This window comes from Heterodontus francisci, chromosome 12, assembly GCF_036365525.1.
Source record: "Heterodontus francisci isolate sHetFra1 chromosome 12, sHetFra1.hap1, whole genome shotgun sequence".
Taxonomy (NCBI): domain Eukaryota; kingdom Metazoa; phylum Chordata; class Chondrichthyes; order Heterodontiformes; family Heterodontidae; genus Heterodontus; species Heterodontus francisci.
In genome coordinates, this window is record NC_090382.1 from 90,383,214 (window position 1) to 90,408,167 (window position 24,954).

The 24,954-nt window shown below is 40.5% G+C and overlaps 1 protein-coding gene across 1 annotated transcript; it reads right to left on the reverse strand.

The window, feature by feature from the left end:
* Nucleotides 1-8,600: 8,600 nt before the first annotated feature.
* On the reverse strand, nt 8,601-24,954 carry ccng1 (cyclin G1). Its single transcript, XM_068043831.1, has 7 exons — nt 24,868-24,954; nt 22,670-22,942; nt 19,620-19,873; nt 16,650-16,728; nt 16,463-16,561; nt 14,888-15,086; nt 8,601-13,580 (listed from the first exon to the last, which is right to left on the reverse strand). Exons 2-7 carry the CDS (start codon nt 22,940-22,942, stop codon nt 13,573-13,575), a joined length of 912 nt encoding a protein of 303 aa, XP_067899932.1. The 5' UTR covers nt 24,868-24,954; the 3' UTR covers nt 8,601-13,572.

A 24,954-nucleotide genomic window follows, 5' to 3' on the forward strand; every position in this document is an offset into this window, starting at 1 on the left:
TGCTATTCTGTTAATGTGCCTTAACTCAAATAGCCCCCATTTATCAAACAAATCTTTCCATTTTGAGCTGAGAAAGCTTAATGGGAACCCATCTGAGCAGAATTATATTTACTTTATATAGTATCTCATCAGATCAAAGCAGTGTTATGTAGGCAAACGTGACAACTATTCTGTGCCAGCAGCATCCTGGAAACAGGAAAAAGGTGAATGACCAGCACATCCGTTTTTCTTAGTAGTATTAGTTGAGGGAGAATTGCTGGCCAGATCAGTCGAAAGATGTCCTGCTCATTTTGTATAGTAGCACGAGATTTTTAAATGTTTATCGGTGAAGTATTTTTCATTTTATTATTGTGAAGGGAATCTGAACCGATGTCTCAAAGGTGAATGAATAGCAATCTATTCCAGTGTGGCATCTTTGTTCAATCTGAGTCTCTATTTTGTGAACTATTGCTTCTTCTACTTGAAATAGTTTTATAAAACCAGAAATCCAATTTACCTTTTCCATAATGTCTTTCAACCTGCAACTTTGCTTTTAAACGTCTATGTATTTAACATGAAGAGGAACTCTTTATATCTCTCTCTTGGAGTTTTACTTTCCATTATGTTTCTCCTATAGCCATTTAGATCAATACCACACAATGTCACATTGCTCTTTACTCTGACAGTTGCTGCTCCTAGGGTACCATAAATTAATAAAAACTACTTCCCTCCCCAATGTTGGTCATTTCTGCTTTACTCCTGCACTCCATTGAGTCGGCTACCATTAATTTCTCATTCATGTGTAAATGCATTTGCCCTGTATCTTTCTACTTCCCTAACCTGTGTTTAGAAGTATTGTGCATTCTTCCTCAGTTTGTCAATCCCTTAATTCAGTATTGTCAGCATATTTTAAAATTTCCAAACCCATGTCAAAATCATGTCTGTACATGGAAAGCAGGAAAGGACCCAACTCACGTCCCCAGGACACACCATAAACTATATCTTGCCAATCCAAGAAATGTCCATGTACACCCAATCTCTACTTTCTATCTTTTAGCCAATTCAAAAAAAAACTATACTGAAACAAAAACATAAACATACAGCAGGTCTACCAGCACCTGGGTAGAGATCAAACGGGTCAATGTTTCAGGTCTGGGCCCTGAACAAAGGCCTGTCAAAAACATTGGATCTATCCTTTCTATATATGCTGACTGACCTACGTTTCCACAATTTTTTGTGTTTGTTTCAGATTTCTAACAGTTTCATTGGGTTTTTTTTAACCTCTATCCTGCCATTTTACCTACGGCTTATAAGTTAATACCATACATCTTAATTTTCATAACTGCTTATATGGCACTTTATCAATCTCTTTTTGAAAATCCAGATGCATGTCTGTCGCATACTGTTATAGGCTTGGTAATTTCCTTGAAGAATTTGATTAAATTAATCACGACATACCAGTTACAGATTCTGTTGACTGTCCTTGATTAGCCCATATTTTTCTAAATGTTCACTAATGTTAACCCTTATTTACAACAGCATGAAATTTCAGTTATATAGTATCTCAAGGTGCTTCAGACATGTTAATCAGAAAATATGGACACGAAGTAAATATTTGGAGCTCAGTCGAAGAGGTGGGTTTTACGGAGGGTCTTGATAGATGGACAGGTTCTTTGCGACTTAGAATATTAAACAATCTTAAGTATCAATTCTCATGTAGAACATTAACAATACACCCTCAATTTCAATATTCATACAGCCTTCAGGGAATAGCAATAAAGAAAGCAGAGAGCTCGGGGCTTCAAGTACATAGATCTTCAAGGTATGTGAGCAATGCTGTGAACCGATAGCTGGAAGAAATAGACTGTTGGGGTGCATTCATAGGACAATTGATTAAAAGACAACATACTATTTTGTACAAGACTTTGGTGATGCCTCACTTGGATGGAATGTGTCCAGTTCTGGCCTTTTCACGTGGTGGGTGTTATTGAGGCTCTGAAAAGGGTGCAGAGGTGGGTTATTAGACTTATCAAGATAGGTTAAAAGAGTTGGGATTGTACTGTTATGACCGGGTGAGGAAGGGGTCTCCAGCTCCCCTCTGGCCCTTTTCCTGGTTTGGCCGTCACAGGGTTTAACTTTTAAAAGTGTTTTTAGCTTAACACCTCAGGGAATCCTTACTTACTGCTCTCTGATTGTAATTGTAAATGAACCAATCAGACAGGGTTTCTTAGGTTTAAGCAAGAAAGATGTAAATTTATTCACCGTATCACTCGAACTCAGTTAAAATTACTAAAAATACGTGATACACACACACAAATAGATATAAAGGGGGAGAAAGAATTAAAGGGGGAGGGTTTGGAGGAGTACCTGGAATTCAGTTCCTGTCTTTAATTTTGCTGTAAAGTCCTTGGTTGGAATTACAGTCTTGTAGATCTCACTGGGGCCCAATGCACACTTTCAAACTTGCTTCTTTGGTACCAGAAGGCTGAAGAGGTCCTTTGTCTTGAGATTGAAGTTGCTTCCGTGGGTTCCTGGGACTTTGCTTGAGATTGAGAGAGACAGAGAGATAGCTTCCTTCTCTTTTGTCTTCAAATTGCAGTCTGCCCTTTCTGTGTGGCACAATTCAAAAGATCCCCAGGTTGGCTAGCGGGTTGAACATGTGACCGGCTCTTTGTTTGAACCTGCATCATTTGCAAGGATTGTTGATTTCAAAGGTTCTCCAGTCACAGTCAATGGTGGTGGTAGTGGTGGGGGGTAGGGGCGGGGAGCGGCATGGAGGTTTGTCTCTTACAATGTCAGTGGCTCTCAATGTCTTTTGATCACCACTATTGACAAACACATTTCGCTAATTGAATCAGTGAGCACTCCCATTGTCTCTCTATGCAACTGTCTCTCAGAATGCAAATATGCAGGCATGTTTTAGCTGTTCAGTTCTGTGGTCCTTTAATCAAGTTATGTTTAATGCCCAGTAAAAAGTTCAAGTAGTGTTCCATATGACGAAATTAATATGTTTCCATTTGGCAGGTATGGTTTCCATAACACCCTCACCGACTCAAATACGACATTAGGTGGAGCATTTCATTATAAATTAGAAGGAAGAGAAAGTACAGGAAAGCACACATGCATTTCTCTCATTCATTCAGAAATCTTAAAATTGTTACAGCCTGTCTTTCCTTTGTAGCAGTGCTGCTTTAAACGTCCCCTTTTTCCTTGAGGTGAGTCTGAGATAGTTATGTATTGCCCAAAGGGTTTAAAGTTTCTTCATTATCAGCTTGCAATAAGTCGGGACTAGGCATCGCAATAAACATGTGATTTTTGAGGAAGTTTGAGGTTTGCACATTTCCATGATTGTCTAGGGTGCCTTTGTTCCTGTTGGGGTCTGCAGGGGGATGGTTAGATTTAATTAGCACTGGTTTGGTGCTCTGATCATGGGAGGCAGCAGTGGATCACGCTGACCTCATTTTCAATGCTCTGGTGAGTCATGCAAGTGCTGTTAACTTCAGGGCATTGTTAGTTCCCTTTTCTCCTGACTGTGGGGAGAACTCTTTGCTAGCCTTCCCTTTGTCCTCTGGGACATTTCTGCTTGCAGGTATTTGTCCAGATCTACTGCACTCCCCTGCGGCACTTCGACTAGGTGAGGCATTACCCTCAGTGTTTCTCTCCCCTCTTCAGGGCTGTCTGTGTCCCTGCAAGTTTCTGTAAATGCTGTTAACAACCTTGGTGGGGTGTTTCAATTGTCTGCATTTACATAGGAGGATGTGAGGTCTAGCTTTTCCAACATTTCGGGGTTGGCTGACCAGACAGTAGGGGTTTTCATTTGGGAATCCTCCCAGACCTCCTTTAACCTGTCCTCTTTGTCCCTTTTCCTCTAGCTTTTTGCCAGCCCTGTGCCTGTCTGTCCGTTTTTGTTCTCAGCTTGGGTCCCTTACAATTCACCAGCCCTCTGCTGAAGGGTTTCCCAAAAGCCGATACAGGAATTAGGAATGTAGATTTCACTGCAGTTTGGGGTTTCCCCTCAACCCTGGCACATGTGGCAACTCCTACAGTACTCCACCACATCTTGGTGGAGTTTTGGCCAGGCAGACTGCTGTCTTATGCGGGCTTTGGTTTTTTGTATACTGACATGTACAGCCATTGTAATCTCGTGGGCCTTTCTTAATATTTCACTCCGGTACCTCTGTGGCACCACTAACTGGTGAACCACTGTCCACTCTTTGTCCTCAGGTCTGCGAGGAGAACTCTACTTCCTTATCAGTACATCATTCTTTAAATAGTAGCAATCAGGGACTCCCTCTGCTTCAATTTCAGTCTGGGTAGCCTGTGCTAATTTCTCAATACTGGGTCGGCTCGCTGAGCCTCAGCCAGGGAAGATCTGTTTAATCCATTCCCTGGGTCTCTAACTTCCCAAAGAAAGTTTCAGACAGACAGACCTCATGGTCATCTGCCTGCAGTGCCAATTCAGTCTCCTCTGGGGGAGCTGGTTTGGTCATGGCCCAATTCAGTACATATTCAGGGGAACTGCAGGGGACTGTCTCCTGCCACTGCCCTGTCTCTTCGGGCTCCTTTCGTGTCTCTTTCACTGCTGGGGAAGCTACCACCTTTGCCCCCACCAGATCATTACATAGGAGCAGGTCAATCCCTTCTACAGGCAAACTAGGGACAATCCCTATCGTCACCGGTCCCGAAACTAGGTCGCCCTCCAAGTGCACCCAGTGTAAAGGTACAGGTGTGCACTGCCCTCCAATACCATTCACCACTATTCTGGTATTTACTGCATTCTCTGGGGGAAAGGTCATGCCTTTTCCCAGCAAACGGGATCTGGTGGCCCCTGTATTCCTAAGGATTACTATGGGCTTGCTTGCCCCACTTGAGGGGCATGGGGTTACTCTCCCTTCAGACACAAAATCCTGATAACCGTCAGGTATCCTATTAGATTTTCCTGCACCCACAGCAGTATGTGTTCCGAGTCTTACTGTCACTACAGTTAAAGCCACAGCCTGCTCAGCTGTGCTTTCCAGCAGGGTCCCATCTCCTGCACTGAGGGCGTGTGTCCTGATTAACCCTACAGGCTTTCGCCGTAGTTTCCAGAAGTCAGCTCTTAGATGACCTGCCTTATTACAATGCAAGCACACAGATCTCGGAGTCCCGCACCTACTTTCAGCACTATCCTTTTTAGCTGGAGGAGGGCCCCCTGTGTGTCCAAATTTTCTTTCTCTCTCAGGACTGCTTGAGCTCCTATTACCTTCCCACCCTTTGTCCTTTCAGATTTGTTGGGGGGGGCGGCTACGAAAGGTTTTCCCCGGGGAATTGACTTGTATATTAGAGCAAACTCATCAGCCATAACGGCAGCTTGCCTCACTCTATGTACTTTATGTTCCTTCACATGGGTCTTTATGGAGAGGGGAAGAGAGTTTTTAAATTCCTCGAGGAGAATTACCTCTGAGGTTTTCATAGCTGGGCTGCACTTTAAGAGCCCTCAACCACTGGTCAAAAGCCAGCTGCTTACTTCTCTCAAACTCCAGGTAAATTTGATCAGCTTGTTTCTGGAGGGATCGGAACTTCTGGTGGTAGGCTTCCAGTATGAGTTCATATGCCCTGAGAACAGCATTTTAAGTCAGTCCACAATTTGACGAACACTCATCTGGCAACAGGGAATAAACCTCATGGGCTTTTCCTGTTAGCTTACTTTGCAAATCTCATCTGGCCATTTTAACTATCTTGCAAGTTTCTCAAAAGATACAAAAAATGCTTCCGTGTCTCCCTCATTGAATTTTGGAATCAATTGGGAAAATGTTTAAAACTCAGCAAACAGTCCTGAATTACTATGTTCCATATTTTCCATGCTTTCACTGGGGTTACTCTGTCGCCCCTAGCTAACTCAAGCCACCTCAGCTCTCTTTCCTCCTGTCCCTTCTGGAAATTTATTTCTCTCTCTCCCTCGCTCTCTTTCCCTGTCTTCTAATTTAAGTTTCCTCTATTCTAATTGTATCTTTGCCAATATTACCCAGTCTGACTCAAATTCCAACCCTGTTTCTGCTTCAGATTCAAGGAAAAAATGGTGGCCACTAGTCTCAGGAGTTCAGACTTCCTAGCCTTGGCACGGAAAGTGATCCCACACTGCTCTGGCCATATTTCTCAACTCTTCCATAGACAGTGCTTTTAACATATTCCAAGTTACTTCACCCTGGCTTGGGAGTTGCTGGCTTCGGTTGCAGACATGTTAGTATTCTAGTACACACAACAAGAAAACCTGTATTGGAATCTTTTCTCTTTTTTGATTGGGATCAATTTGATTTCACACTTCCAATGTGTCGTTTGTCTGTGGGTCCAATCCAGACGCCAGCCCCCAAATTACTGTTATGTCCAGGTGAGGAAGGAATCACCAGCTCTCCTCTGGCCCCTTTCCCGGTTTGGCCGTAACAGGGTTTAACTTTTAAAAGTGTTTTTAGCTTAACACCTCAGTGAGTCCTTACTCACTGCTCTCTGTTTGTAATTGTAAATGAACCAATCAGACAGACTTTCTTAGGTTTAAGCAAGAAAGGTGTAAATTTATTAATCTTATCACTCTCAGTTAAAATTATTAAAAATACGCGACACAACCATGCTAGCATGCATACGAGATAAATATGCACACAAATAGAGGAGGAGAAAGAATTAAAGGGGGAGGGTTTGGAGTTGTTAATGGAAATCAGTTCCTGTCTTTACTTTTGCTGTAAAGTCTTTGGTTGGAATTGCGGTCTTGTAGTTCTCATTGGGGCCCAATGCACACTTTCAAACTTGCTTCTCTGGTACCAGAAAGCTGAAGAGGTCCTCCATCTTGAGGCTTAAGTTGCTTCTGTGGGTCCCTGGGACTTTCCTTGAGAGAGAGTCAGGGAGGTAGCTTCTTTCTCTTTTGTCTTCAAATTGTACTCTGCCATTTCTGTGTGGCACCATTCAAAAGGTCCCCAGGTTGGCCTGAGGTTGATAACGTGGCCAGCTCTTTGTTTGAAACAGCAGCGTTTGCAAGGATTGTTGATTTCAAAAGTTCTCCAGTCACACTCAATGGGGGGGGGGGGGGGGGGGCATGGAGGTTTGTCTCTTACAAAGTCAGTGGCTCTCAATGTTTGTTGATCACCACTATTGACAAAACCCATCTCGCAAATTGAATCAGTGAGCACTCCCATTGTCTCTGTATGCAACTGTCTCTTGGAATGCAAATGGGCAGCCATGTTTTAGCTGTTCAGGTCTGTGGTACTTTTAAACGAGTTATGTTCAATGTCCAGTAAAAAGTTCAAGTAGTGTTCCATATGACAAAATTAATATGTTTCCATTTGGCAGGTGTGGTTTCCATCACAGTACACTTTAGAGAAGTGTAGAAATGGGGGGGGGGGGGGGGGGTGATCTGATTGAGGTTTAAGATGATGAGGGAACTAGATTGTGTTCCAGTTGACAGTTTGTTCCAATAGGTTAGAGGGGACCAGGTGTTACAACCTTATGTTGTGTCAGACCAGATCCAGTTGAATGTCAGGAGGTGGTTCATTGCCCAGACAATAGTGGACCTCTGGAGCAAGCTGTCATTTCATAGGGTCAATGCCAATTCATTGAATTCCTTCAACTGAGAGATGGATCTGTTTCCAGTTCAGAGTGGGCATTACTTCTTACAAAAGTTGGTACTGCAGGGAATTCAGAGCCAGACCCATCTCCTGGACTAGTTTTGATCACCCAGCTGGGTTGGAAGGGCTTTTTACAGATTCCACACCACCCCAGCACCCCCAGCAAAATCTATCTGGGTTTCTGTTTTTTTTTTGCCTTTTAGGAGATCACATGGAGAGTGAAAATATTGTGATATACCAGATGGAAGAGGGTCTTTATCTGTCCATCATTTCTATCTGGGTTGCTTTTGTTAGCGCATCTTGGCATACAATTTCCTGGTATATTTGTTTTCTACGAATCCAATTTCAAGTAGTCACAGTTAGCTTTATTTATAGTATAAATGCACTTTGAATCAATTTCTGGACTTGGCTGAGAAATGGTTATTAGACTTGTAACCCTAAGCCAGACCGACTGCTTTCTTTCTGACACGACATTTTCTACAGATTTTACTTATTTCAAGAACTTTCCAACATTTCTTGAGATTCACAGCTGAATTAATGTTCTCATTTTCCTTTGAAGTATAACACATCTTTGTGTATTTATTTCTGTTTTATCAGTTCACTAAATTTACACTGGATGCTTGCAGCCAATCTTGCTAGGTGTTAAATTTTTAAATTGATTATTCCACTTACAACCTGAATATGGAGGAGGAAGAGAAGCAAATTCATGTTCGAAAAATCTATACTCTCAGATGAAAGGAATCTGAACCCATGTTCCATATTCCAAAACTAACTTCTGCCTGAAGGAAGCGGGAATTAAATCAACACCCTCCCACAAAAAACATAGAATTTATTAAATATACACTATCTGAGTAAAAGGACAAAAGGAGCTGGAAGGGGACAGCAGAAATAAAGAAATGCTCTTCTCAAATTCTTCTAGCCACAAACCTGGCACAGTTGAAATAATAATTAACCAACCTTGAAACCTTGATGACAATTTCAGTGTATATTCAATAAAAGGTCACTCTACAAAGATCAAATATTGGAGTTTGGACCAATTTCTGAGGTGAATACTTTTATCTATAACAAAACATATATAGGTACTATTTTAAGCCACAATTTCCAAAAGGCAGACTACATTGTGAGACACTAATCAGCATCATTTGTTTTTTAAAGCTTATATAGCATCACATTTCTAAAGCATTTGTCTAACAGCCATCAATGGATTCACATTAGTGGATAAAACATCTTTGAGACACAAACAAGTTTTTCACACTTTTTTTTTTAAAGAAACAGAAATTTATTGAAAACCAAACTGGAGATTCTCATTCTGTTTAAGTAATCATCTCCATGCAAACACCTTTGCTAGTAATTGACTGTAAATGCCTGGCATCTCTTAACAGAATATAAATCAAAGTATTTTTAAAATTAAAATTCGGAAGTATAACCAAGTCACAGTTGTTTGTAAACTGCAACCCCCCCCTCCCCCAACCCCCGCCATAGACTTTTAACTAAACCAGTCATATATTGCACTGTACCAGCAAAAATGATCAATTCATTGGCTAAAAGGAACTAGCCTAATTTAAATAAATTAAAACGTAAACATAAACATTGCACACTAACCATAAAAAACACAATACTGAACGAGTGTAAATCTTTTAAAGCAAACAGTGAACAAAAATGACTTTGTAAATATCACCTAGAAGGTCCTGATGAAGTATTACACAAAATAAATTCTTAACATTTGTCTGAATTTCCACAGTTGGATTTCAATCTTTGTTTTCTTCTATTAATCTTATACATATAATTCCTTTATTACAACTTCAGTGATTTAAAAACGACATCAAGCCAAATGGAAAAATTCAGAAGCATTTCCTCCACAAAATGCCTTTTACAGTAACATTTAACAGTCTCAAACTGAATTACATAAATCTTGTAAATCAAATGTAAATAACTTCAAAAAGCATGTTTATTATACAAGCTTCTTGTATGTGATCAAAAAAAAAAAAGAGCTGCACGTTTTTCCCCTCCCAAATGCTAGTAATGTAAAGAACAAGTTGTCTTTGTTGGTCGTAACCAGCAAGCTTAAAGCCCTCAGTACTCAATTGTTTAATTCACAAAATGCAATAAATCAGTAAAACAGCAGCATAAGCAGAGAGCCAAACGGTTTGATTAGGTTAGTGCAGCAAACCAAAAAATAATTTTAGTAAGTTTCCAAGAAGCTTAGAGTTTACAAAAAGAAAGTAAAAAAGTTGAACCCTTCAGGTAATTTGATGTGGGCCTCACTTCAGCATTTTTATAATTTTTTTTTAAAAAAGTGCTAAAATATTCTGACCTAGTAGCTTTCCATTATTTCAGAATCAGCCTTTCAAGCACTGAATGCAGTAGAGCGCTACACTAATTAATTTTTTTTTGCTTTTCATTTATAAAACATACAAAATAATGCTGCTGAAAAATGTATTCCAACCATTCCTTTCATTAAAAATGATTTCACTTGGTTGGTTTTATGGCACATAGCTTCTTTATGGTTCAGATATAAACTCAACACCTGATTCTACTAAAATCCATGCTCAAAAGCTTTACCTTCATTGTAACTGAACTTCTACTCCCTTCCTCAAAGCATTTTCCTAAAACTACCTAAAATTAATTTCTCCTACCCCAGTCCAACATTTTTAGGAGTTAGGGAACTACAGTCAATCAGCTTCTATGTCTATGCCTAGAAACTATCCTGAAATTAAAACAATCCTTTACTATGGAATCTCTTGCAAAATAAAAAAAAAATAGCATCTTAAGCAATGCTTGAATTTTCAGTGAAGACTAAATAAAAGCCTTTTTGTAATAAGAGAAAGCATAGCATGTCAAAGACTTGCGGGTTAATAGGTAAATTGGCCATTGTAGAAAATTGCCCCTATTGTAGATAGGTGGTAGGAGAATTGAGGGAAGATGGGGATGTGAGAGGGAAAAATGGGATTAACATAGGATTAGTATAAATGGGTGGTTGATGGTTGAACGCAAAAGTCCGAGTGTATCAGGCCTGTGTCTTCAGTACCTTGCTCTATGGCAGCGAGGCCTGGACAACGTATGTCAGCCAAGAGCGACGTCTCAATTCATTCCATCTTCGCTGCCTCCGGAGAATACTTGGCATCAGGTGGCAGGACCGTATCTCCAACACAGAAGTCCTCAAGGCGGCCAACATCCCCAGCTTATACACACTACTGAGTCAGCGGCGCTTGAGATGGCTTGGCCATGTGAGCCGCATGGAAGATGGCAGGATCCCCAAAGACACATTGTACAGCGAGCTCGCCACTGGTATCAGACCCACCGGCCGTCCATGTTTCCGCTTTAAAGACGTCTGCAAACACGACATGAAATCCTGTGACATTGATCACAAGTCGTGGGAGTCAGTTGCCAGCGTTGTTCGCCAGAGCTGGCGGGCAGCCATAAAGACGGGGCTAAAATGTGGCGAGTCGAAGAGACTTAGTAGTTGGCAGGAAAGAAGACAGAGGCGCAAGGGGAGAGCCAACTTTGTAACAGCCCCGACAAACAAATTTCTCTGCAACACCTGTGGAAGAGCCTGTCACTCTAGAATTGGCCTTTATAGCCACTCCAGGCGCTGCTTCACAAACCACTGACCACCTCCAGGCGCTTATCCATTGTCTCTCGAGATAAGGAGGCCAAAAGAAGAAGATGATGATTGGCACGGACTCGGTGGGCCGAAGGGCCTGTTTCGGTCTGACTCTATAACTGTATTATGCAACAATCAGGAAATGAATTGCCAATAATGCAGCACTATGGAAGCATGGGAGTAATCAGTTTGCCCATGGCAACAACGTGCCCATCATATCTTGATGTGCTACAAAAGCCACATCAAAACCTTCCATTCCTCCATTCTTATTCTCCACAAGGCAATTTCAATTGGTAATACTCGTACTTATAGGTGTGTTAATTCAACACTGGGTGACCAAAATTAACTTCTTTGTACAACTGTGCTCCAATTTCTGAATTGAAGTTAATATATAACTGAGAACTATGCAAAGTGTAGTTTGCTGTTGAAGCATAGCAATGCATGGCCATTAGGACTTCTCACTAAAGTATGCATCAGCTTTGCACATATCCAACAGTGACACTCATTTACACTATTCTGAGACTAAAGTAGAAACACTACCAAATAGTGATTTCAGCAGAATGAGTTGTAGGAATAAAATTTAAATCTTCTACTTCTATAAAATCATGTGAAGAAAAAAACCTCACTCTCCACCAATCTGTCTTTTTAAAATAAAAACAGCTTCTAATCCAGAAATTAAGATGTATCTGAGTGCTGAGCAAATTTAATAGTTTGTAGAGTTTAGGCACATATTCTAAATACAAAATTAAAGAGAAGCAAGTGATTCCCATTCTTACTGAGATAAAGTGAATCATTATCTAATACTATTCTCCTTGATCAGTTCAAATCACAAAGGTTGCAAGGTTAGGAATGGACAGTCATCCCTCAGATTACCAACAAAAGCAAATTCCAAATGCAACTGAATTATAAGCATGAAGAAACAAATAATTTAACAAGTGGCTAACTAAAGGATGCCTACTGGTGTACTATCGGGATCCATGAGATACACCTTACAACTCAAATGTTTACTGATAAAGGACAGGTAGAGCACATAACTGACAACAGAGGCAAATAAATGTATACGGACATGCATCAACTTTCTTTTGTTAACCAAAGCCACACGGCGTAAGAAACAAGATCACCAAGAAATAATAACGAATACATGTACAGTCTACCTTTCAAGTTTCCAGAACGTTCCAAAGCACTTTTCAGCCAATTTTTAAAAAAAGAAGTGGCTCAGTTGGTAGCACTCTTGCCTCTCAGTCTGAAAGTTTGAATTCAAGTCCCATTCCAGTGACTCAGGTACAAGAATCTTGGCTAACAGAGGCAGTACTACACTAAGGGAGGTGATGTCTTTCAGAGGAGATGCTAAACTGAGGTCCTGCCTGCTCTCTCAGGTGAATGCAAAAGATCCCATGGCACTATTTCGAAGAACAGTAGCACCTGTGTTCTGGCCAATATTTAATCCTCAATCAGCAGATTATCTGGTCATTATCATACTGCTGTTTGTGGGACCTTGCTGTATGCAAATTGGCTGCTGTGTTTCCTAGATTGCAATGGTTACTACACTTCCAATGGACTTCATTGGCTATAAAGCACTTCAGGATGTTTTATAAATGCAAGTCTTTTTTTTCATTATAGTGCAAATGGTTATCTTCAGCATTTAAAACAAAATATTTTTATTTCCATCCCCTCCAATAGCATTTATTGTTGTCGATGCAGACTGGCTGCATGATCCAGGGAGGCACGAGATTTTTTTTTAAGCAGAAAATAAAGGGAGTGTTATGAAACTTAGACTTTTCTCAACCATTGATACAGCAAAAAATATAAGCTAAAGACCAGACTACATCTGATACATAAATCTGCAAAAGTAGCCTCAATAGAATAACTCCTGTCCACTTATGGAGTATGTCTGCATCTAATTGAAATTCAATTATTTTAGTTTAAAATGGGAGGAAGGGAGAAGATCATGACTATTAAGTGACCTATAGGCTAATGGAACTTGCCTTATGGAGAATCAATTTCTAATTCCCTAATGAATGAGACATGCACATTTAGACCTAGAATGATTAAAAACTTCGAGGTTTTACATTAAACCAATAAACTGAATAAAGAATGATTGTGTATAAAGTCAATATTTGCCTGAACCCTATATTCAACTATCAAAAATTGAATACTTAAGTACCTATATGCAAAAAGTTAGATATCATATTCACCACATCTCAGAATTTAAAAACATTTAGAAAAGCAATCATAAAAAATAGCTGCCAATGTTATTTTTCAGAACTACATACTACACACTGCTTCACTGCAAGCTGTAGCTCTTGAATAGGACACTTCTTGTGAAGACTGAACAAATTAATTAACTGCTGAGGCACTCAATCTGATAAAAGTTGTTTCTTTTTGGTGCACCATGTATTAAGGTTCTGCAGGAGGGAAAGAAATGGAAAACATGTATTAGGATTTGTCTTTCAAAAAATTATAGCTCACAAACCAGAATATGTCCATGTCCAGACATTAGGGTGTCTGAACAGTTTACAACATAAATCAGCCTATATTTCTGCGAAAAAGCAACAGCATTTTAAGCATAAAAAAAAAAGTATAGAATAAAGCACCACTAGGTTTCTGTTACAGGCTTAAGGTCTTGTTTTAGAAATTCTCTAGGGTACTGCAGTAATGATCAGAATATCTGATGTTTAGGGGTATACTTGTACTTTCAAATATTTAATTTTATGATGGCATAACCCAAAACAATAGTGCCACTTTGAGTTCAGAGCCAGTTATTTATAACTTTCACATGCCTCTCCAAACTTTGTAGAGACCCAAAAAAGTATGTGATAGAATGAGGCCAAATACGCATTGTTTCAGAGCAAGTGAAGATAACCAAGCAACAGTTATAGCCTTGACAGCATTAATTCGATCAGTACAACTTGTCTTTGAGTAATAATACAAAATAATGATGATGCCATTCTTTTCCATATCATTGTGTTGTCTTACTTGACTTCAACAAAGTAACTCCTAGCAACCCTCCTTCATGCTAAATTTCTGAGTCGGGCCTTTGCAAGTCACAACTGTCTGTGCCTGTCGCTTTTTGGATATAAGCATTTTTTATTAACAATCTTAAACAAGGCCTGCCAGACAACCCTGCCAAATGCCTGGATTAATATAATCAGTGTGAGGTATTTACTGATTAACGAGACAAGCTATTGAATTGTTTATTGGTTAACAATTTGTGGAGAAAATTAATTTTAATAACTCATCTCATTGCTTTAAAAAAACATGAAAACCATGTGAATGCACCTTGCTTTAAAAAAAAACATTTAACAGTAACTCCCCATCCCTCCCACAAAGCATTCTGTGGAAAATAATCCCAAAATGAGAGTTTAATTCCTGTCTATTTAGTTTCTATATGCAGCATTGTTAGTGAAAAAAATTCAAAGCTATTCTTATAGTGGAATAAATATAGATTGTCCACCATAATTAAAAGGAAGTGCAATTTGGTAATTTCTGTACACCTATTAATATATGATACAACAAAAACAGAGAAGCACAAGGAAACAAACTGGCTGCCAAGTCAGGAAAACACACATTTATGGTGGTGGGGGAACATGAGTTCAGAGGAATTATTGGGGGGAAAAGAGAGAATAAAAGTTTGCAATTTGGTTATAAAACAAAAAACGAGCAGTTGCAAGTCTAATTAATTATTGCAAAAAAGGATTACAGGTGTCCATACCTCGTTCAGTATAACTGGCAGCTTCAGGAATCGTCGGAAGAGGAGTTATACGATGGTAACTGTGCAGTTGCCTAGATGTGTGTCTCGATACAATCCACATGAGTTTTTTGCAACTAGGTCTGGAGCACCTAGATGATGAATACTCTGCTAAACATTCTACAACACGATCTCTCCAATGGAACAAATCATGGTCACTTATCTGTGGGAAACAGAAAATAGTTGTAAAACTAGAATTTCTCCCCCCAAAAAAAGTCAAGACACAACAGTCAAATCTCTCTATTAGAGTGTTTTAATCTATTGTAATTTTCAAAACTAACTCCACCACTAATTCATTGGAGGGCACCACTGGAACCAGCCAAAGAGAACGGCACCATTAATCGTGCAGGTAATCCAAGAAGTAACTATGAAAATGCAATGTGGAAATATGAGGCTGAAATTTTATTGCGGCTTTAGAGTATGAAAGAAGGGTTTGCAGGATTTACAAGATTTCAGCTTCTGGGCACAAAGGGTGGAAAATAGATGCTTTTAATAGTCAAGATGTGTACTATCCAAGGAGGCAAAAGATATATAGAGACACTGGGGTGAAATTCATTTTGGACTCTAGGTCAAGACAGGGCAATAGCGAATAGACTGCCTGTTTACACTCCAACAACAACTTGCATTTACATAGTGCCTTTAACATATTAAAACATCCCAAGGCTCTACCCAGGAACATTATCAAACAAAATCTGACACTGAGCCACATAAGATATTAGAGGAAATGACCAAAAGCTTGGTGAAAGAGGTAGGTTTCAGAGTGTCTTAAAGCAGGAAAGTGAGGTAGAGGGGTGGAGAGGTGTAGAGGGTATTCCAGAGCTTAGGGCCTAGGCAGCTGAAGGCATGGCCACAAATGGTGGAGCGATTAAAATCAGGGATGCTCAAGAAGTCAGAATTAGAGGAGCTCAGCTATCTTGGAGGATTTTGGCGCTGGAGGACATTACAGAGATAGAGAGGGCCTTGGAGAAATTTCAAAACAAGGATGAGATTTTTAGAATCAGTGCATTTCCAAACCGGAAGACTACATTAAATATTCTAAATCTGGCAAAGTATAAAACAGGCCGCCAATTCCAGTTCTGATGAAGGGTCACTGACCTGAAACATTAACACTACTTCTCTTCCCATAGATGCTGCCAGACCTGCTGAGTATTTCCAGCATTTCCTGTTTTTATTGCCAATTCATTATTGCCGGTTTTGCGCTACGACTCAAGATGAATTTCAGCCCCACCATTTGGACCCACGTTGATCTCCCACTGTTGTTCAACTGAAAAGAATGGTTTCCCAAACCACTCCCTAGAAAAGGTTCAGCCTGTTTTACTGTTACAGTAAGTAGATAAAAAGCTTTGATAAAAACAATTTTGCCCAGTCCCAAGTTCCTTGGCACAGTTCCTCTAAAAAAAGTATTCACAGTAGAATTATCTGCTATTTAAATCCTCAACTCACTATTTTAGAAGGAGCTATATCAGCTGTTATATTTTTAACTACAAGGTAAATCTGCAGCCTAGTGTCGGCAGCTTGATGTAACACAGCACCACTCACTTTGGAATGCTGCTGCAGACTCTCTATGGTCTCCATTAATTCATGCAACTTCTGCGTTTGGACCTCCAGTGCGAGGAGTGAAACTGCCAATACTGACCCCTGAAAAATATAATTGTTAATTTTTTTTAAAAATTAAACATTTAATTTTTTTTTAAAGAAAATTTTTTGCACTAGTGTCTAAACTTACTTTCGTCTTGGAGAAGACAAAGCGACAATTACAAGCTTTGAGCTGGGATTCGAGTCGCTCAAGATTCAGCATCTTTTTCCTAAAAGGAGAGTCTGTGTCAGACAAGATTCTATTGCTTGAGTAACCCAGCAGTGTTTAACGTAGTTGTACAATTTCTCTACACATTAGTGGACTCAATTTTCATCAATCCAATATAGCATGCAACATCCAGGATTAAAATGTCCCTGCTTTTCATCCATACATTACACACTATCCCCTGAACTGAGAACAAGGAAGTAAATGGTAGACAAGCCTCTGCAAACTCTAAGTCACCACAAGAAGGTTTGCAAGAGCCACCTCTGGGGCTAGGCAGAGCACATTACCCCAGGGGAAAGTCTGACAATTCTTCAGTTTTTAAAAAAATATTCATTCATGGGAAGTGGGCATCACTGGCTATGCCAGCATTTATTGCCCATTCCTAATTGCCCTTGAGAAGGTGGTGGTGAGCTGCCTTCTTAAACCGCTGCAGTCCATGTGAGGTAGGTACACCCACACTGCTGTAGGTAGGGAATTCCAGGATTTTGACCCAGCGACAGTGAAGGAAAAGCGATACAGTTCCAAGTCAGGATGGTGTGTGACTTGGAGGGGAACTTGCACGTGGTGGTGTTCCCATGCATTTGCTTGTCCTTCGAGGTGGTAGAGGTCGCGGGTTTGAAAGGTGCTGTCTAAGGAGCCTTGGTGCATTGCTGCAGTGCATCTTGTAGATGGTACATACTGCTGCCACTGTGCATCAGTGATGGAGGGAGTGAATGTTTGTGGATGGTATTCCAATCAAGCGGGCTGCTTTGTCCTGGATGGTGTCGAGCTTCTTGAGTGTTGTTGGAGCTGCACCCATCCAGGCAAGTGGAGAGTATTCCATCACACTCCTGACTTGTGCCTTGTAGATGGTGGACAGGCTTTGGGGAGTCAGGTGGTGAGTTACTCGCCGCAGGATTCCTAGCCTCTGACCTGCTCTTGTAGCCACGGTATTTATATGGCTACTCCAGTTCAGTTTCTGGTCAATGGTAGCCCCTAGGATGTTGATAGTGGGGGATTCAGCGATGGCAATGGCCATTGAATGTCAAGGGGAGATGGTTAGATTCTCTCTTGTTGGAGATGGTCATTGCCTGGCACTTGTGTGGCGCAAATGTTACTTGCCACTTATCAGCCCAAGCCTGGATATTGTCCAGGTCTTGCTGCATTTCTACACGGACTGCTTCAGTATTTGAGGAGTTGCGAATGGTGCTGAACATTGTGCAATCAGCAACGAACATCTCCACTTCTGACCTTATGATTGAAGGAAGGTAATTGATGAAGCAGTTGAAAATGGTTGGGCCTAGGAGGAACTCCTGCAGTGATGTCCTGGAGCTCAGATGATTGACCTCCAAAAACCACAGCCATCTTCCTTTGCACTAGGTATGATTCTAACCAGCAGAGAGTTTTCCCCCTGATTCCCATTGACTTCAATTTTGCTAGGGCTTCTTGATGCCATACTCGATCAAATGCTGCCTTGATGTCAAGGGCAGTCACTCTCACCTCACCTCTTAAGTTCAGCTCTTTTGTCTATGCTTGAACCAAGGCTGTAATGAGGTCAGGTGCTGAGTGGCCCTGGCAGAACCCAAACTGGGTATCACTGAGCAGGTTATTGCTAAGCAAGTGCCGCATGATAGCACTGTTAATGACACCTTCCATCACTTTACTGATGATTGAGAGTAGACTGATGGGGCGGTAATTGGCCAGGTTGGACTTGTCCTGCGTTTTGTGTACAGGACATACCTGGGCAATTTTCCACGTTGCCGGGTAGATGCCAGTGTTGTAACTGTACTGGAACAGCTTGACTAGGGGTGCAGCAAGTTCTGGAGCACAGGTCTTCAGTACTATTGCCGGAATATTGTCAGGACCCATAGCCGTTGTAGTATCCAGTGCCTTCAGTCGATTCTTGATATCACGCGGAGTGAATCGAATTGGCTGAGGTCTGGCATCTGTAATGCTGGGGACTTCAGGAGGAGGCAAAGATGGATTATCAACTCGGCACTTTTGGCTGAAGATTGTTGATGCTAGGTGGTCCGTCCGGTTTCATTCCTTTTTATTGACTTCGTAGGGGTTAGGTGCAACTGAGTGGCTTGCTAGACCATTTCAGAGGGCATGTAAGAGTTAACCACATTGCTGTGGGTCTGGAGTCACATGTTGGCCAGACCAGGTAAGGACAGCAGATTTCCTTCCCTAACGGACAGTAGTGAACCAGATGGGTTTCTACAACAATCGACAATGGTTTCATGGCCATCATTAGACTAGCTTTTAATTCCAGATTTATTAATTAAATTCAAATTCCACCTTCTGCTGTGGTGGGATTCAAACCCATGTCTCCAGATCAATACCCTAGGTCTCTGGGCTGCTAGTCCAGTGATAATACCACTACGCCACCGCCTCCCCATGGAAACATTAGAGCTACATTAGCACCTCTCCACGACAACATGATTAAGACCAGAAACTGTGTGTAGAAATCATGCTCAAGGTTATTGACTAATCCATGTTGTAGCAATGTTAGGATTTCAACATCCTAAATAACTTCTGAATTTTGTTCTATCCAAATGTTGATTTATATTCACCAAGATATTTTCACAGCAAATCCTTTTCTGTCACTTATGTAGTACGGTACTGTTAATTAAGGGCATAAGTAATTTGCAGACCCCATCTCACCCCCAAACTCGGCACAGAATTACCAATATTGGGAATCACTATTTTCTATGTAACAAACTCTGTTCATGCAAGTACTTACAACATATGGACCTCAACTTTAGTTAGCAATCCAGGCGACTGTAATAAGGCAGTATCTCATTTACAGCAGCAAAGTAATATTTCCAACTCACGTCAAGTAACAGAAACTGTCCCTGGGCTGACTGATCTAACACAAAATAAACAAAATGACAACCCAAACCAAGTCTCCCATACCTTTCAGATGAAGAACAGTTCAGAATGAGTTTGTGATATAGTCGCAGAAAGTTCAAGACAGTTGGAGCTTTCACCCTCCAGTGCAGCTTTTCCAGTATAATACTCTCCATCCTCATCATATCTGAAACGGTGAATCTACATTGGCTGATTCGAATCAGGTCACTGGCAAGTGGAATACTGTGCTCCTCTTCAGTCGCCTTCACAGCAAGGTAAAAGCAGCATAGGCCCACACAGCATAAATGTTTCGGCTGCACCTGGAACCAAAGAATATACTTTACTGCATTTGCTTGAGCACAAAAATCAAGGCTGACACCTTCAGTGCAGTACTGAGAGAGAGCTGCACTGTCGGAGGTGCCATCTTTGGCTTGAGACATTAAACCGAAGCCCCATCCACTTCTGCTTGGGTAGATGTTATAGATCCCACTGCACTATTTCGAAGAGCAGGAGAGTTATCCCTGCTGTCCTGGCCAATATTTATCCCTTAATCAACATCTGCTCTATATTACACTGCTTTGCAGTGCGCAAATTGGCTGCCCCGTTTCCTACATTACAACAGTGACTACACTTCAAAAGTCCGGTGGTCGTGAAAAGCACAACATAAATGCAAGTCTTTTTTTTCTGTTTTTTAAATAAGAAAGCCAAACATGGTGCAAATACTCAAGAATCTACAAGTATCACTGTCATCTATAAGTGTAATTCAAAACATAAATATGTCCCAAGTTACAGTGAACATCCACGGTTTTCCTAAAAACGTTACTTCCTTTGCATTTAAACTTTTAGACTCCAGGAAGAAAGACCTATGTGGAACACACAAAAAATGGGAGGCATCTTAATACAGCCCTGCTTAATACAACCCAGCATCTCCAACTATCTGTCCATCACCAATAGACCCATAATTGATCTTAGTGTCTTAACTTCCAAGACTTCAGGTATGTAGTTAAATCTACAATGTTAAAAATTTTGTGCATTAACATGCACTTCCTGTAAGTGTCATACTTTTCGTCAACACATTTTGCAGATAATAGCGTCATTATCAAAAATGTTATCCTCTGACTTGTCACAAATACCACAATCAACCAGCTAATGTGAAAAATATTCTTTTCAAATATTAAAGCATTACATAATTTGCAGTCGAGCCCAGATAAATCATATGCACTTGTGCCAGGCACCCCAGAAAATTGGATATACATCCACAAAAGGCACATTTTGTCCTGATGGACTTCATCCTAGGTTCCTAAAAGAATTGGCTAGTGAGATCGTTGATGCGTTGGTTTTAATTTTCTAAAATTCCCTAGATTCGGGGAAGGTTCCATTAGATTGGAAAATAGTGAATGTAACTCCTTCAAACAAAAAGGGAGGGAAACAAAGCAGGAAACTACAGGACCGCTAGCTTAACATCTGTCTTAGGGAAAATGTTAAAAGCTATTCTTAAAAATGTGATAGCAGGGCACTTTGAAAAATTCAAGGGAATCAGGCAGAGTCAACATGATTTTCTGAAAGGGAAATCACATTGAACCAATTTATTGGAGTTTTTTGAAGTAACATGTGCTGTGGACAAAGGATGTACCGTACTTAGATTTCCAGAAGGCATCTGATAAGGTGCCACATCAAAGGTTATTGCTAAAAAAAAAAGCTCATGGTGTAGGGGGTAACATATTGACAAGAATAGAAGATTGGCTATCTAACACTAGGCAGAAAAGGGTCATTTTCTGGTTGGCAAGATGTGCTGCAGGGATCAGTGCTGGGGCCTCAACTTTTTTCAATTTATATAAATGACTTGGATGAAAGGACTGAAGGTATGGTTGCTAAATTTGCTGATGACACAAAGATAGGTAGTAAATTGTTAAGAGGACATAAGGAGGTTACAAAGGTTAAGTGAGTGGGCAAAGATCTGGCAAATGGAGTATAATATGAGAAAATGTGAAATTGCCCATTTTGGCAGGAAGAATAAAAAAGCACATTATCTAAACGGTGAGAGATTGCAGAGCTGAGATGCAGAGGGATTTGGGTTTCCTCATGCACGAATCGCAAAAGTTAGTATGCAGGTTCAGCAAGTAATTAGGAAACCTAATAGAATGTTATTGTTTATTGTGAGGGGAATTGAATATAAAAGTAGAGAGGTTATGCTTCAGTAATACAGGGCATTGACGAGTCCGCATCTGGAGTACTGAGCACAGTATTGGTCTCCTTATTTAAAGGAAGGATGTAAATGCGTTGGAAGCAGTTCAGAGAAGGTTTATTAGACTAACACTTGGAATGCGCAGATTGTCTTATGAGCAAAGGCTAGGCTTGTATCCACTGGAATTTAGGAGAGTAAGAGGGGACCTGATTTAAACAGGCTGGATGTGGAAAGAATGTTTCCCCTTGTGGGAGAATCTAGAACTAAGGGTCACTATTTCAAAATAAGGGGTTGCCCATATAAGACAGAGCTGAAGAGAACGTTTTCTCTCAGAGTGTTGTGAATCTTTGGAACTCTTTTTATCAAAAGGCAGTGGAAGCAGAATCTTTAAATATTTTTAAGGCAGAGATAGACAGATTCTTGATAAGCAAGGAGGTGAAAGGTTATCGGGAGTAGGCAGGAACATAGAGTCAAGGTTACAATCAGATCAGCCATGATCTTATAGAATGGTGGAGCAGGCTCGAGGGGCCGAGTGGCCTACTCCTAGTTCGTATGCACATACCCAGACAGCATCAAGCTGAATTGATAACTCTGGCCTCTTGTGCAGAAAGTCTACGCAATCTGCAGTTCAGTCTTAACTGCAGGACTGTACCCATGATGTCAAAGGAAAGCTCATTCCCTGTTCCCAAGAGAAAAAGTTGCCAGCAGGCTCAAACTGAACTCTTTCATTCCTTGTTCCTGGATTACATTAATTCAGAGTCCCCAATGTAAATGCTAACAAGAAGCATTTCTATGGATCTACAGTGCCAATATGGTCTAATTATGCAAGCGATTTTTAAAGTACTAATATCTGCACAGGATTTAATATTCCTATTATAGCAGTCATAAAATGTTTTTCCTCATGAGAAGAAAAATAACTCAATCACCTCACCTTCATCAACCCTAGGAATCTATCAAGCAAACTGACAGCAAGGACAAATGCATCAGTGCTAAAGCCAAAGAACTGTGACAGACTAAGGAGATCCTTGACTTCAAGCTCTCTCAGTCGCACAGTCATTCGAATTCCATTTTCATGCGCTGATTCGATGACCTTCAAACCACTCAACCTTGGCTGATATTTTGGTTCTTGTTCTAATTGCACATTTAACTGGCTCACAAGTGCCAGGATTTCACTGCTTGCTCCTTGTGTTTCAATTCCAATCATCTGAAACAGAAGGGAAAAAAACACACAATATTTTGTCACTTAACAGTTCTGAATATCCACTGTGATAAACAAGTAGTTTCAATTCTATACTAAAATGAGATCAGACGTCCAGGAACCAATCCCACCTACACCCTTCCTGACAAGTGGATTTGTCTTGAATTCAATACAGGACACCTTAGTGTTAACCTGTTCCCTACAAGCAGAAGTGCCCCTTAGCAAGGGGAAAAAAGCTCACTTGATTGTCTGAATTCAAGTATATCATGCACAAATTGGCACGTATGGGCCAAAAGTGGCCCATGAAAGTCAGGTAGCTCAGTCAGATATTATATTTTTGATTAATGGTTGATTTGTCCCTGAATTTTGTGGCTTTGGAGGTTCGCAAAGGTCTATTTCTCTGTTATTATCTCATCTGTGATTAAATCCTAAAGCAAAACAACAAGCTCCATCTGTATTAGTGACTTCAAACATGCAAATCATGAGATCATGCATTTAAAATTCCCCCTTCCAACCTGAGGTGTCACAGTAGACATCTATTATGCCCACAAAGACAAAGTTTGAAACCCCTGCTGTGCATTACAGATTTATATCCCAAAATATGTCAAGTGCTGCAGATACTTTTGCCAGCCTACTTGCTTCTGTAAAAGGCCAGGAGTACGAGCAGGCAGGAATATGTATCCTCCAAGAGAAAGCATTTCCCAGCAGCAAAATAAAATTCTTCTACATATTGCAGAATGGCATATGGTAAAGGAGACTGTATTATCTCAATGTAGAACAAAGAATTTAGACATTGATGAACGTTAAGACAGCTGTTAAGGGAGCAGCATCACAAGAGACACAGAGTGGTAAGTAGTGGCACAAGAATAAAACTGCACATTTAGACAAATTCTAATGATACATTATACATTTTTCTTAGTCATCATTAATTCCTACTCTAAAACAGACAAACACTGGCATGGCAAGTATATTAAATCCACCAGGTCAAAATAGGTTTGGCACGAAAGTGATTTACACAGTGGATTTACAGCAGTTAACCATTATATCTGAAAATATAAGATGCTTAAATACATAACAGGTCGATCAGCACCTGATCACAGAAAAAGACAAGTTCGTATTTTGGGTGTATTCCCTATGAGGAGCTTTCATTGAGTTCTGACAAAGGGTATATTTACTCACTATATTAATCTAACCTTTTCTCCCAAAGAGGTTGGTGGACTTGCTGTATATTTCAGCATATGCAGCACTGGTAAATTACTTGACCAACATTCTAGCCAGGTTAGTAACAAAAGCTGCAGACTAAGTTAGCTGAATGTAACACAAGCTGCTGCATAGACTGGAATTTCTGCTGAGCACACCAGCGCCTCCCTCACTGCGAGCCTCACTCGGTTCAGGGTTACCACTCCCCCAATGAGGGGAAATATCAGCCCAAGGTCTCAGCACTCTGCACATTCGGAACATGCTCAGACTTGTCTCACTGCCATCTTCAGGCCGGGGGATCGGTTCACTTTCCAACTGTTTCATACAAACGTCCGACAATCTGGCAGGATCAGCGGACACCGTGTAGTTCAGCAGCGTCACTAGACGCTTCATTGAGATTAAAAGTAATCAACAATTAGAATGTAATCCGAAGAAACAGCAGCGCAGCCTGGACTCCAGCAGAGTTCAGGGCAGACAGCAAACACTTCCTCTACGCCATTCTCCAAAAACTACAAATGCAATGCTCATATATAATGTAATTATAAATAATTAATATACATAATTTAAACATTTGATAGCCATTATACTGAACAATTCTCTCTCTGTTTCTTCACCAATCTCTGATACTGTAGATTACCAAAGCGTCTTTCCTTTGGTAAGACATTTTAAAAATTAGATTGTGAACTCAAATTATTCTTTTAAAAAAAAACTCAATTAAAATTTTAAATTACCTTCCAGTCCTTACTCAGCTCCCCGATTCTCTGGCGTCCCAGCACAATCACCTTCTTTTAAAACTACCGTCATGTCCCGCCCTTGTT

Coding starts and splice junctions, on each gene's coding strand:
- ccng1 (XM_068043831.1), bottom strand. CDS start 22,942: ATGATTGGAATTGAAACACAAGGAGCAAGCAGTGAAATCCTGGCACTT. Junction 16,729..19,619: donor AACTGTTCTTCATCTGAAAG/GTATGGGAGACT, acceptor CTCTCCTTTTAG/GAAAAAGATGCTGAATCTTG. Junction 15,087..16,462: donor GTCTGCAGCAGCATTCCAAA/GTGAGTGGTGCT, acceptor TGTTTCCCACAG/ATAAGTGACCATGATTTGTT.